We start from the raw sequence: 14,818 nt of genomic DNA on the forward strand, positions 1-14,818 counted from the left end.
ACAGCTGGTGACAAGATGCAAGACCCTGTGTTTCTCTGCTGCTAGGGTGACCAAGGTCAAAGATCAAATTTTCTCTGAAAGGGGTGGAGACAAAGAATAAGGTGTGGTAAGTGTCTCAGGACAGTCAGGGAAGGAGAGAAAGAGTTAATTCTATGCTAAAGTCCCTCTATAAATACCAACTAATCAGGACAAGAGCTTTCCTTTTTGAAAAGCTGAACAGGCACTTTTGCTTCTGCCCTATCTCCAAATATGTCAAATTTATATATTTGGCTACATCAAGATGAGACCCTGGATTAATTCACTGCAACATTCAATATTTATTGAGCACCTACTCTATGTCAGGGACTATGTGGGTGCTAGGGACATAGCAGAGAACAAGACAGAATCCTGCCCTACTGGAAAGGCACAGAAAATGTGGAAAAACAAATAAAAAACCTTCAGATAAGGTTAAGCACTTTAGAACAGAACAGAGATGTGGTAATGAGTGAGAAGACTATATTGAAAGGGGTGGGCAGGGATGGACTTTCTGGAGAGCTGAGACCTGAAGAAGGAGAAGCAGGCAGTCACAGGCAGGCAGAGCATTCCTAAAAGGGGAAGAACAAGAGTATAGGTGTGCATATCACGTGAGCTCAGGGGTAGGCAAGGCCAAGACCATGGAAGCCCCTGTGGGCCATGGAAAAGAGATGGATTTTATTCTAAGTGCAGCAGGAAGGGCTTTCTGCAGAGAGTGGCAGTTTCTGTCTTCTTGTCTGTAAAAAACCATTCTGCCTCCTCTATAGAGAATGGATTAGAAAAGGGCAAGACTGGAAGCAGGAGGCTTTTGCAGTCTTTTAGGCAAGAGAAAGGTGGTACTGGTAGGACAAGAACGACAATAATGCCGATGGAGAGAAGGAGGATTTGGCATCTATTGTGGGGTTACACCTACTGAACTTGTACGGGGTGAACGTGACAATGAAGAAAGAATCATACTTGGTGTCATTAGTATCCACCCATGAAAGAACTAATCCACCAAGGCAGGAATGTCAACAGACCTGCCAATGGCTGAAGGAACTCGAGATGCCTAGCTGGAGAACAGGCAAGGGGGGCTGGAAAAATGCTAATATGGCCAAGGGCATATGTCGTGGAGCAGAGCTGTCCCAGTTCTGTACCCTGGTTTGCAAGTCACTGGCTCTGAGCTTCAGGCAAGTCATTTCTCCTCTCTGGGCCTCAGTTTCCTCACCTTCACAATAGATACCTGCTTCAAAGCGTTGCTGTCAGAAACGAGATGATGTATTTAATACAGTGTCTACCCATAGTTAGCCTTAGAAGTGCAGCTTAAAAAGAAGTCTAAAGGGCTTGCATGTCAATGAAGACAAGGACTGACTTTGTACATGACATGAGGGGGCCCTAAGCCCAACAAGTGTTGAGTTATTGAGTGTCAAGTATAAGCAAGAGCAAGAAGTGGCCTTCACTCTCAGTAGACAGCACACTACCCAGAATGGGTAAAATGTGGCCAGGGATGCTATAAAAAGAGTTCCTGCTACAGGTGGCAGACTCTTCTCATTAAAGCCTGTTCTCTCATCAAGATTAAACATGCCAAGACTGAGGAAGAGCACATGCCTGAATCCATGCCTTTCCATTTCCTTCCTAAGGCACTGGAGCAGGTTGGGGAAGGAAGTGGAGTCAAAACCCCCTGGGCTCTAATCTTAGTGTCACCACTCCTCAGCCAGCCACCAATCTCCCTCAGGAATATTGGGGGGCCAATACTTCCCCTGGTGAGCTCACCAGGTTGTGGAGAGTTGGATGAGATGACATAGCAGGTTAAATCGAAGTACTAGGAAACCTCTAAACCACTATACATAATATAAAAGTAACAGTGTTAACATCTCTACTTCACCAAATGTGCTGCTCTATACTTCCCTGGGGCCTTTCAGAATTAAAGAGAGGATTCCTGGGACTTCCCTGGTGGCGCAGTGGTTAAGAATCCGCCTACCAATGCAGGGGACACGGATTCGATCCCTGGTCCGGGAAGATCCCCCATGCTGCGGAGTAACTAAGCCCGTGAGCCACAACTACTGAGCCTGCGAGCTGCAACTACTGAGCCCGCATGCTGCAACTACTGAGCCTGCATGCTGCAACTACTGAAGCCCATGCGCCTAGAGCCCTTGCTCTGTAACGAGAGAAGCCATCGCAATGAGAAGCCCGAGCACTGCAACTAGAGAAAGCCCGCGCGCAGCAACAAAGACCCAATGCAGCCAAAAATAAACAGATAAATAAAGGTGTCTACTCTTTAAAAAAAAAGAAAGAAAGAAAGAAAGGATTTCTGACTTTACATTTTCTATTCTACATTTATCAAACTACTGTAGAGCTACACTTCAGGTGAGAGGGAGGGAGGGAGCAAGAGAATATGGTGGGGGGAAGAGGGTGGTTTTAAAGTTATTGTGAAAGGGAAAATCATGATCATCAAATTGACCCTGGCAATCCATAAGAGGAACAATAGATTGTAGTGGCCCAACAAAGTGTTTCCCCTCCATCACTAGAGCAGACTGCTGTTTCTTCAGCTGAGTACAACATGAAGAAGTTCTCTTGAAAGCAGGGCCCATGTTGTACGGAAGGCACTTAGCTACAACCGGCACAACAAGATGCTCACACAGTGAGACACACGGGAACGAGACCAGCTAAGAGACTACAGGTTCTCATCTGCCAGCTCCAGCTCTTTCTAGGCAACTCCCTTGAATGGAATGGAAGACTACGTAACCTCCACTGCCCATTTGGTTAAACGTTTGTAAGACGAGTGAGTGTATGCGGCCACTCCAACGTATGCAAATTTAAAATGTAAAGGGCTTACTTTGCTGGCACTCCGTTTCTGGTTTACTGTCAGGGCAGCCTGTGGGATGCTGGGTGAGAGGAAAGATCTGGCAGCCAAGGGCTACTCTTTGAGGCCCTGCAATCCTGGCCAAGGCAGGAGGAAGTCACCTGTCACAACACGAGCATCCTGAGGATTCCAGTGGGTTTTCCACAGTTCCACCCTCTAAGATCTATGAGGAAATCACACACTGCAGAAGCAAAGGAGGTGGGAAGCTGTTGTCACCAAGTGTTGAAAGCAGTGACCACAAAAAACTAAGTTCAGCCCTTACAGGAACTCAAAGGCTTCACAGCTGTTTCCTGGCAACCAGGGGCACAGATTAATCAAGAGGTTTGTTCTAAACCTGTCTAAGGAAGGCTTCAGGGCCCCTGACCACACCTGAAAGACTTCTCAGGGTTAGAAAGCACAGAGGCCTGTACACTCATTTTAGTTTAGCCCAAATATGATCTTTCTGCTCCCTCCCTTAGCACTCTGCACTCCTCTCACTGCCTGGGAGCACTGGTCAGATCTTGTCATTCCTCTCTTTTTAAGACTCTCATTCATTCATTCAACACACATTTACTGAACGTCTACTTCAGACCAGGTACTTGTGCAATGGCTTTCTTCCACACTGAATAAAATCCAAACTCATCTCTCTCCAACTCATCTCTTTAACAAGCCTCCCTTGCACACGGAGGCCTTTAGCTTGTTCTTTCAACATGCCAAGCTCAGTCCTGCCACAGGGCCTTTCCACTCAGTCTCCCCGTCCCCTGCCTGTGACACACACTGTTGGCTCCTTCCATCATTTGTCTCAGTTCAAATACCCGCTCTTGGAGAAGCCTTCCCTGACCACCTCTCCAGATACTACATCACACAATTTCCTTCACAGCGTTTACTGTTATCTGAAATCTTAATTATTTACTCCTTTAATGGGCTTCTCCCTGACTTGAATAGAAGCTCCTCAAGGACAGGGGCCATGTCCATCTTGTTCACTATTCACAATGGGACACAGCAAATTCTTAATAAATACCTGCTGAATAAACAGACAAAGGAGTTCTGGGAAGCCCATTTGAAGGCACCTCAAAACCTCTTCCATGTTATCTAAACCATGCCAAGTGCTCTTGTATGCCACTAGACAGCAGCTGACGATGGTTTATCTGACCACCACAGCATTTATGAAGCACTCTTCAACTGGCAGGGCTTCAAGAAGTTAGAATTAAGGAGCTGTTAAACCGGATTATAGGTAGCCAATCTCAAGTGATTGCCAAGGGGCTGAGCTGCGAAGCCACCACAACGCTGGCTGCTGCAGGCACAGTGTACCCCCTGTTCGGAGCAACCTGGCAGGGGTGTTATTCTCGTGAGATGTTTCCCACAGCAGTCTGGCCTGACTCAGCCTCTCTCTTCTGAGAATGTCTGTGGCAGTCTCTTGGTAAATGAACTGACTCAGCACTGTTCCAACTGAAACCAACCCTAGGAAAAAGATGTGTGGTTTCCTCATCCTCCAGGAAGACCCCGCTGCTTTCAGTGTAAAAGGCAGCTTGGGGTAGGTGACTTCAGTCAGATCTCCTACTTCCAATTCCTTCTATTCCCACTCTAACAATCAAACAAAGATGGCCCCTTGGGATACTGGAGGAGTAACATCCTGGAAAGACAGACCCCCCTCACCCTGCTCGCTTTGGGTCACCAACCCTCTCCTAACAGCGCTGCTGCGGCCTTAAACAGCTGCAGGATTTCAGTACCCAGGCAGGTGGTCCTGTTCGTTTCCTCCATCAGACATCACCCACTGTCACCTCATCTGGGAGGACTTCACTGGCCAATTTCACTGCCAGGCACCTCAGGGGACACCCTCCTCACCAAAAGGGGGACACTCTGTTACTCCCAAATTCTGCACGTCCAGAATCTGACCCTCTGGCCTCATCAGCCCCTCTGCGGGACCTTCCCCAGACAATCATCACCCTGCCTCTTCCAGAAGGCCATCTGAGTCCATCCCCTGATGCCCAGCTGTGTTAGCTCTGAAACAGATCCTTCAGGCTTTGATCCTCTGGTGCATCTCAGGAAGACAGAGCAGTGAATCCAGTCTCAAAATCAATGCTCCTTCCCTTCACCTACCAGGGCCTGAAAGAACTCCCCCTGGCCCACAGTGTAGCCCCCTCCTTCCCTCTTGCACCTCAGCTTTCTTCTCCAGTCACCCAAGACTTCCCATTTTATTTGTTCCTCTCCCCATAACCCATCCAGCCACTGGGGAACTTCTGAGCTGAACTCCCATATGTTACCAACACCCGAAGGAGTGGGAGAGAGACAGTCTCCGTAAAACAGACACTCCTAGGGTACGCTCCCCTCACCCAACAAAGGAGATTTTTCTTCTCTAAAAAGAACATCTCTGAAACCTGACCTTTTCCCACTCTCACCCACTGCATGGGGCTCCCTTCCCCAGACAGACACCTCCAGGGCTCCCAACTCATCTGTTCTTCACCCAGTGTTGCAAGCTTCCACTAACCGCCCTACTCGGAGCTTGCCTCCTAAAACCTAACATCTATCTCCTCAACTAGGGGCCTGGTAACGATGGGGTCATTTCACTTTCAGCTGCTCCAACCAAATCCCTCTGGAATCTGAGAAATCCCTTTCCCCTTCTCACGTATCCTATGGAGATGCCCTTCATCCCCCCCAAAGCAGCCACCCCAAGACTCCCCCTTTCTAATCAACATAAAAATTTCCTCACCTAACCCAATCCCCCAAACTAACACTGGAGCCCTGCCCTTTATCAATGGGGGATCCTCTCAGTCACCCCTCAGGATGCTGTTTTCTTCCTTCATCCATCCTGAGGGGCTTCTCCGAAGTCCCCGCCAAACGGACATCCCAAGGCTCCTCCCCCCACCCAGACACCCATCACCCAAATAAAGGACTTCCATCCATTTTGGGGCGCCTCCTCGTTCTCTAGGGAACCCCTCGATCTCCCCTAAAGAGCCGCCAGCCCCGGTCTCCTCGGGAGTGCCTCTGGGCTCGCCCCTCACCCGCTCTGGCCGATCCGCAGCGCCGCGGGACCCGGCCCTTCCTCTCAGCAGGGCCCTCACGCCGCCCGGGGGAGCCTCTGGGCCTCGCCGCGCCGCCCACAGGCCCCACAGGCCCCTCAGGCCCCCGCCCGTGCTTCCGGCCACCGCCTGCTCCTCCTCCCCACTCAGGCCGCCTGGGTCGCCGCCACGGGGCCCAGGGGACAGAGGCATCGCAGAGGCCCTAGCCCCGCAGCAAGGGCCTTCGCGGGTCCCCGGCCCCCGGCCCGAGCCCATGCCCCCTCGGCCGGCCGGGTCCGGCGCCCCCGCTCACCCGAGCCCGTGGTGGCTGCCATCTTGCGTCGCTGTCGCTCAAAGGCCGGCCCCTTCTTCACCCCCCACCCGTTCTCCGGGCTCTTCTGCGCATGCGTGTGCGCACACGCAGACGCCTCCGCTGACACCCGCTCCGCAGACTGCGCGACCCGTTGCCGGGAAGGTATTTTTTCCTGCCCTTTTAGAGAGAGGAAATGTTTGCGTGCGTGAGGGCCCAGCAACCTGCAAGGCCCTCCAGGCTCTGGTGCGAGGGAGGTATTGAGGTGCTTGGTGGGGAGGGCAAGGTTGATCAGACTTGGAAGGGTGTGACTGTGAAAGAAAAAGAAAAGAAAGCTTTAAAAAAGCGCCTATTGTCACAACCTATAATGGAATATAATCTGCAAGAAAACCCCACCAAAAAACAAAAACCTAAATCACTATGCTGTACACCTGAAACTAACACAATATTGTAAGTCAACTATACTTCAATAAATATAAATAAATAAATAGATACAAGTTTATAATATTTTTAAAAAGCACCTATTTTGCCTGGGGCATTTTCCTATCTAGTTGGATCCTCACAACAACATCCCTACCAGGTCGGGATTAAAGTGAAAAATGAAGGCGAGAGGTGTTAAGCCATTTATCTAAACTCAGCTGTTAAATGACTGAGTCAGAATTTGAACCCAGGCCAGATGTCTTGCTTCCAAGATCGATGCTCCCAGGCCAGAAGGGGCTTGTAGAAGGGCAGCTAAATGATTTGGGGCATTAAGGTGGCAGGGAAAGCATTCACTCATTCATTCATTCGTTCACTCTTTCACTCAATCCATTCATTCCATCGAACAAATATTTACTAAGCATCTACTATGTGCCAGACGCTGTCATAGGTGCTGGGGATGGATATACATCCCTGAAGAAGCAAGCCCCTGCTCTCATGGGCTTAGATTTTAGTCGGAGACAGGAAGCAAATAAACAAATAGGGAAAAACATAACTATAATAGGATAGAGAGTAAACCAGAGAAGAAGTGGTCAGGGAGGGCCTCCTATGGAAGTCACATTTCAACAGCGACCTGAATGATGAGAAGGAGGTAGAGGGAATGGCATGTGCAAAGGCCCTGGAAACATATACTTGCAAATGTTAAATCCAAGAAGTGACTCCTCCTCTATGACAAATGGTCTGAGAAGCTCTTATATGGATATGGAAACAGGCTGAGAGAGGTGAAAGGATTGCCTCAAGGCAACACAGCTAAACATTGGCTGAGAAAGGACCAGGACTTTCAGTACAGAGGAACAAGGAAGCTGGAAGCCTTCACCCAGTGCATCCAATTCATCACTTGTTCTGACAGAATGCCTCCTAAGCATCGCTCTACTCCATCCACTTGTCTCTCACTTGGATGATCCCAGCAGCTTCCATTCTTGCCCCCATGTTCCATTCACCTAAACCTTTCAGTATCTCCCCATTCCCATGGGATAAAATACAGACTCTACAAATTGACCACAGAATTATCATCCAACAATGACAATCAGCAGATTGAAAGGGGGCCTCGTATGACCTTGCTGGGACAACAACCAGGAATCTCCAGGGCAAACCAAGGTGGTTAGCCACCCTACCCACAATGCCCTGCACCTAGGCCAGGACTAGGATGGAGCCAGTGAGGGGTCTAGGGCGCCAAATTTAAGGAGGCTTTCACTCTCCGATCCAGGCTTTGCACTTGCACCACCCTTCAAATGCGTGCCTCCCTAAAATCTGCACCCTGGGTGCCTCACTTTCCCCCTTCCCTGGCACTGCCTGCACCTCTGAGACTTGCTGTACCTCTCCAGTTACACTGGCCCTTTTCAAGCCTCTGGAACACATGTCCTCTCCCTCCTCACGGCCATTGCCTGTGCTGTTCCCAGTCATTGCCCCCTCAGGGAAACTTTCCTTGATTTCTCCCACCAGGTCAAATTCAGCCATAACTGACGCTCCAAGTGCCACGTGCGTCTTCTTCCCAGCACTGGCCACATGCAATCATCTTGACATTATTCCATGTATCACGTGATTCAAGTTTACCTTGAAGAGCACAGAAAATATTTGCCCTAGACTTTGGGTCACTGTAAAAAGTCATATAGCAAGTGGGAAACATTTGGGCTCCAAAGGTGGACTCACCTCTGGCGTGAAATTTTCCGGGGTCGAGTCCTCCTTTACCACTCACTTTGCTGTGTGACTTGAGGCAAGGGACTTGAACCTCTCCTGGCATCAATTTCCCCTTCTGAAAAGGGGGATGACGGTATCAACCTCATAGGGTTGCTGTGGGGATAAAATGCGTTGATAAACGCTTTGGCACCGAGAGAGAAGGGGTCACTAGAAAAGCTGACATTTACCAAGCTGTCATATCCACCTTTTAATCCTCACAACTCAGTGCCACAACTCCTAGGAATATCCCCAATTTAGAGGTGAGAAAACAGACTCAGAGATAACAGGTGGAGGAGTGACGATTAAAACACAAGCCTCTTATCCATGATGCTCATAAATGTTTACTCGCGTAGATTCCGTGGTTCCCGTGGTGAATTTGTCAAGCAAATTGACGATAAAGCGAATTTCTACACAGAGCACCTCGCAGGAGGACTAGATTAAGCACGGCAGCCCGAGGCATGCTGGTAATTATAGTCCAGCGGGGTCGCGGAGCCTGCTGGGAGTTGTAGTCCTCCCCGTACTAAAGCGCTCTCGGAGAGGCTCCGCCCCCTCCCCGGTGGTCGCCACCAGTCCCCAGAGCGGGATTCCTCTGGCCCCTGCGCCCCATTCTCTCTCTGCGCTTGAGCTGGTAGCTTCAGCTGTTGCGGATGTGAGTCCTGTTTTATCGGATTCGTGGGAAGATTAAAATGGCTAATAGAACTAAAGAATTTAGAAAACGGCTTGACACAGAGCGAGTGCTATATAAGTATTAGCTGCTGCCATTATTACTACAATATTATTATTATTATCTCCTCAATGACCCTTGCAAAGTAGCTGTTGTTATCTCCACATTTGTCAGATGTGGAAACTGAGACTCGGTGGAGTTAGATGGACTTCCTAGGGTCACACAAGAAAGGAGTAGATTCAGGTTTGGAATCCAGTTCTTTTAACTCTGGGGCACTTGATGTTTCCTGTGTGGTGAGGGAGCTGAAGCCTGGAAAGTTTTAAGCAAAACGTAGGCGGGTTTGCGTTTTTACAAAGTGCAGCCTGGCTGCCTCAAGGAAATTGAATTGGGTGGCAGCAAGACTGGAGGTGAGGGGTCCAGAGAGTAGGTGTGTTGGACACTGTTGACTGCCAGTCCAGTCATGACCTTCCGTGCTCACAGAAGCCTGATTTTGCTTAGGAGGCTGAACGTCCAGTTTCCAGATGTGAATCCAAGCCAATCACAGGCACTGCCATTTCCTTTTGCCAGTGGTTGGTCCAGGGGTGTGCCTGTGATGTAGTTCTTTCTGGCCAGTAGAGTTGGGGAGGAGGTGTTTGGAAAGTTTCCCTCTTCTGAAAATAGCTGGGGAGAAAGGCTTTTTTGTCCCCTTTCCTCCTTCCTATATATGAGGTTGTGATGGTTGGAGCTGTGGCAATCATATAGATACCATGAGGCACAAGCCTGAGGCTGAAAAGCCAACACACCAAAGATGACAGCACAGAAAGATGGCAAGAGCTAGATAGGACCTGGATGATGTAGTTGAGCAGCTGAACAAATCCCAGGGCTGCCTACCTATAAACTTCTTAAGACGTGATAATAAATGTCATTACTGCTTAAACTGCTCTTAAAAGTAAGTTGTTATCTACAGCCAAGGAAGCTGGCACAGTGTTCCAGGAAAGAGATATATGGACTTGGACTGTTCCACAGCATTCACTCAAGAACACTGTTCTCAACAAGGCGGGAAAACATCCAGGGAGTTCTGGAATCTCTGAGATGTGAAAGGCATGAATAGCTTGAAAAAGTATATTGAAAATGTAAAAAATGCAATATACTTTACAAGACCTACAGTATCATTTTTTAGAGCAATATTTCTCAAACTCTAATGCGCAGGTAAATCACTAGCAGTCTTGTTTAAATGCAGATTCTGCTTCTGTAGGGGTGAGGGGTGCTTGAGATCCTGCATTTCCCACAGCCTCCTAGGGGATGCCGATGCTGAGGCACAGACCACACTTTGAGTAGCAAGGTTGTGGATAACATTATAAAGTTTTATGTTTATATTTCCAATTCATAGTTAAGAAAAAACCCCAAATTCATGCTATAGTTTTTGTAATACAAACTACAGAAAGTAAAGCTGAGGAACTGTTGACGGGAAGGGTCATGGGCACCCAGAAGACAGAGAATCCCTGGGGAGGGGTCTGTGGTGGATGGGATGTGCGACACATTTGCTCGTGGCATTTCATGGCAAATACATGGAGTTATGCCCCCCTGGGGTGTGTCTGAAGTATAGCATTAAGATATTTAATGTTTGATGTAGTTGCTAAAATACACAACCAAAAAGGGATAGGAGTGGGTAGGTAGGGGGTAATGATACAATTCATTTATTCCTATATTGATGGACATCTGGGTCATTTCCATTGGCTTCTTCCTATACAATTTATTTCTATAATGTCTGAATTTTGTATCATCTGTTACTTTTGTGGTCAAGGAAAAAGGAATAAAAACCAGGAGTCTGGGATGGGGGGAAAACCAAAAGGATGTTTCCTTAATTTATAAAGAGCCCTTGCAACTCATTAAGAAAAAGAGATCCCAAAGGAAAGATGATAATCATAGCAAACATGCATGGAACATTTAGTATGTTCCAGGAACACAGTGTTTTGCATATATTAATTCATTTAATCTTCACAATGACCCTATGAGTTAGGTTCCCGTCTCATGGATAAGGAAACTCAGACACAGAAAGATTAAGTAACTTGCCCAAAGTCACATGCTTGTTAAGTGGCACAGCTGGTATTTGAACCCTAAGTTCTTAACCATTACTGTCCTGCCTTCCCCCCAAAATCGGAAAAGAACATGTACAGAGAAAGGAAATGCGATAAGATACCCAATCTCACTCAACATATTGTATTTCAGTGATTGTAAGATGCAAATTTTTATATTCAAACATCTCTGAAATCAGGATGGATGGTACAATCAATGATATCTTAGATTCAATGAAATACAGTAAGAGAAATGCAAATTAAAACCACCTATCAGATTGGCAAAGAACAAAACACTTGATAACACTCTGTGTTGGCAAGGGTGTGAGGCAACTGGCACTCTCAAAAGTTCTGAGAGTTTAAATGGGCACGGCCTTGGTGGAAGGCAATTTTGGCATGAGCAATCAAAATGCAGCACACAGACATCCCTGACCCAGCAATTCGATCCTCAGGAATTGACCCCTCAGGTCTACTGGCCTTTATGAGCAAAGACTTAAGTTTCTCCGATGCACACAACAGCAGTTTATATTACCCCAAAATGAAAATTATCTCAAAATTCAACGAGCGATGAGTTAAAAAAGAAAGGTCCATCCTGAAGTTGGAATGTTATACAGCTGTATAAAGGAATAAGGAAGCATTGATATAATACTATCCCCAAAACATATTAAATGAAAAAAGGCAAGGTGCAGAACTGTGTATATAATATTCTACCTATTGTGTGAAAAGAGCGGGGACAGACATGCCTCTGTGCCTATGTAAGCGACTTGCAAGGGTCTTATCAAAATGATGGGCTCTGGGGAACAGAAATGAGGGCTTGGGGGAACATGAATGGGGAGCACTCTAGACCTGGAGTTGGTAAATTTTTTTCTGTAAAGGGCCAGATAGTAAATATTTTAGGTTTTGTGGGTCGTTTGGTTTCTTGTCTCTGCTGCTGTATTGAAAAAGCAGCCATAGACAACATGCAAATGAATGGCTGTGTGTCAGTAAAACTTTACGATTGACACTGAATTTGAATGTCGTGTGTTAGGAAATATTCTTTATTCCCCCCCCCCGCTATTAAAAAGAAAATGCTAATGGGGACAGTAGAAAAACAGGTGGGCCAGATCTGGTCTACTGGCCAGTCAGCTGACCCCTGTATTGTTTATTATTCCTTACCTTATGCATGCATTACCTATTACAAAATCATGTTTAAAAGGTTAGCTTGAAATTTTTAGATTTATCAAAAGGGGGTGGGGTTAATGTTGGGAGCAGGCGCCCTGCCCAGACCCCCTCTAAGGACAAGTCAGCATGGGGGGGCGATGCATGACGTTTCCCAGTGGAGCTGGAAACCCATGTATTTGCTCTGCACTGCCACCTGCCCCACTCCACCACCAGATAGCAGCACAAATCCACCTAAAATCAGGCCGTCCCTGCACCAGCTGGGAAGTTACGGGCAGAAATTGGCCTATATACCTGTTTTATTTTGCCCACGGTATGTTTAAAGAATGGAGCCAGCATTTAAAAAATCTGGATTTTCTGGCTCCTCTTTAATCAACTGATATGAGTAGCAGCTGCCCTCTGGGGCCTGATGTCTCCGGGGCATCCCAGCCCTCAGTGTTAGCTCTGTTTCTCATCCTGATGTGTTGCTGCTTTCTCATAGGAGACACGTTTCTCACTGGCCACCTGCCTCCTCACCTCCCTCCCTCCACTGGGGCTGCAGGTGCGTGTGAAAGCTGCTAGAGCTCAGCGTTAGATCAGGGCTCAGATTCCAGCCTTGCTACCTACCATCTGTGTGACGTTTGGTATGTTATTTGACCTCTGCGCCTGTTTCCTCATTTGGAAAAAATGGGGCTAAGTGTACTCACCTCTCAGAGCTGCAGGGACTGCTTGAGGGGACCCACGCACGGAGCTCTCCGCATCTGGCCTGTAGTAAGTGTTCAGTAGGTATTAGCATTTCCTGCTGCCCGGCCCTCAATAGGGACTTTTTGGAATATTCCCATCTCACAAATGACCCCAACTTTCCCAGACCTGACCCAAAACATATGTCCCTCCGGTTTTGAAAAGTATCTTTCCAGTCCTTGGGATTCAGGAGCAGCAAGATGGTCTGAGTTTGAGGCCTGGCTCTGCCTCACTAGCTGTGTGGTCTTGGGCAAGTCACTTCACCTCTCTGGACTCACGCTGTTTGTTCTTGCTGGCTTCTGGGGGAACTAAAACATCGGTAGGGCCTAGAAATATACCCCCAGCAGAGCCTGGGAATAGGAAAGCAACCCCTGCAGGCCCCAAGGCTGCTTACCTGGTGCTGATTTTGGCTGTCTGCCCCACCCACTGCACCTTAAGTATTCTTTTGGGAACCATCCCTCCCTCCTCTCATCCTGTGACTTGGGAAGTGTTGATCCCACTCCTCCAACTCCAGGTGGATATTTCAGCCCTGGCCAGTCAGAACACTTCACTACCACCCCAAAGAGTTGGTTCAGGGATAGGCACATGACCCAATCCAGGCCGATGAGAGCCTGCCCTGGGGCTTTTGCTGCAGCTGCTGGGAAGGGAGACTTTTTCTACTGAGGTGCTGAGCTGGTCCAATGTCAAGTCTCAACTCAGAGAAAAACAGAGCTAGACAGAGACCAAGTTCTGATGAATCATGTGAGCCCCTGGGTCTTGCCAAACCTTAAGTCAGAAACACCTCTGACCTTTTCAGTTATATGAGTTAATAAAATTACTTTAGCTATTAATTTTTGCTTAAGTTATGGTTTCTGTCATTTAGAGTTGAAGAATTCTAATACCCCTTCCTTTTGTGGTCCCCTCAGACAGTTAAAAATCAAGTCTAGTGGTGAGCAAACTTTAAAATGAAGTTATGGGTCACATTAAAAAAAACTTTATCTGTGACTGCTCTAAAGAGTCTTTTATCATTTCTCTGTCCCCAACAAGTTTTTGTTTTTCCTGGTTAATATTATAGAAACTATCTAGCCCAGACTAGATATTGATTGTAAATCTGTTGTGTTCACTACTGAATCCCAGTGCCTGGCACATAGGAAATACCTCATATTTGTTCAGTGAATAAATGAACAAGATACTTGTTTAAAATGTCCAGTCTCCTGACTTGCCTGTCTGTGAGGTTCCACACAACTAGTTCCTATTTTTCAAACCTCATCTTCCACTTTCCCCTTGCTCACTCCCATCCAGCCACACTCTCTTAAAAACCCCAGGTTTGTTCCTGCCTCAGGGCCTTTGCACTTGTCCAGCCAGGAAGGCTTTCCCTCCAGTTCTTTCCCCAGTTGGTTCTATCTCCTCCTCCAGGTCTCAGCTCAAATGTCACCTCCTCAGAGAGGCCCTCCCTGACCACCCTGCCAAAGCAGCCTCACCCTACCTTTCTGATGTAATCCCAAGATGTCTGATTTTCTTTACAAATCACCATCTGAATGTCCACGTGCATTTATTTAAGTTTATTGTCTCTCTCCCCAGGAGGTCAGCTCCATCAGGGTAAGTCCTTGTTTGTTTGTTCACTTCCATGCCCCGGTGTCCAGGCCAGAGCCTGGCACATATTAGGTGCCAATAAACATTTGCCAAAGGAATTCACCAATAGGGATCAGCCTTTGTTACTTATCACCATGATTTCCTGCATGAAGACCATTCCTCACCAAATCACGGGTCCCTTCCAAAAGTGTTTGGAGCAGATGTCAACATTGATTCACTGTCTTAGATGACAAAGCCCTCATCCTTAGCCCAGCGTTGCGAGGGAAGCTGGGAATAGGGTAGGGGTGGGGCCTCGCCCTCCAGGCTCCTTACTTCCCTTCCCCCAGCCAACCAGGAAACACGAGGCAGCCGAGG

The 14,818-nt window shown here is 47.6% G+C and overlaps 1 protein-coding gene across 4 annotated transcripts in view; it reads right to left on the bottom strand.

Moving 5' to 3' along the window:
• UBE2V1 (ubiquitin conjugating enzyme E2 V1) overlaps positions 1-6,269 on the bottom strand; it is a 31,508-nt gene extending 25,239 nt beyond the window's left edge. For 2 of the 4 annotated variants that reach the window (XM_007185307.2, XM_007185305.2), the window contains exon 1: positions 6,146-6,269. In XM_007185307.2, coding sequence (XP_007185369.1) covers positions 6,146-6,167 — 22 coding nt within the window. In that variant the 5' untranslated portion in view covers positions 6,168-6,269. Of the gene's footprint in view, positions 1-2,827; positions 3,036-5,835; positions 5,978-6,145 lie in introns of those variants that run through there. The other 2 variants (XM_007185306.2, XM_057528487.1) reach the window with 2 other exon arrangements.
• Positions 6,270-14,818: the final 8,549 nt, after the last annotated feature.

Source organism: Balaenoptera acutorostrata, chromosome 15, assembly GCF_949987535.1.
Source record: "Balaenoptera acutorostrata chromosome 15, mBalAcu1.1, whole genome shotgun sequence".
Lineage (NCBI taxonomy): Eukaryota > Metazoa > Chordata > Mammalia > Artiodactyla > Balaenopteridae > Balaenoptera > Balaenoptera acutorostrata.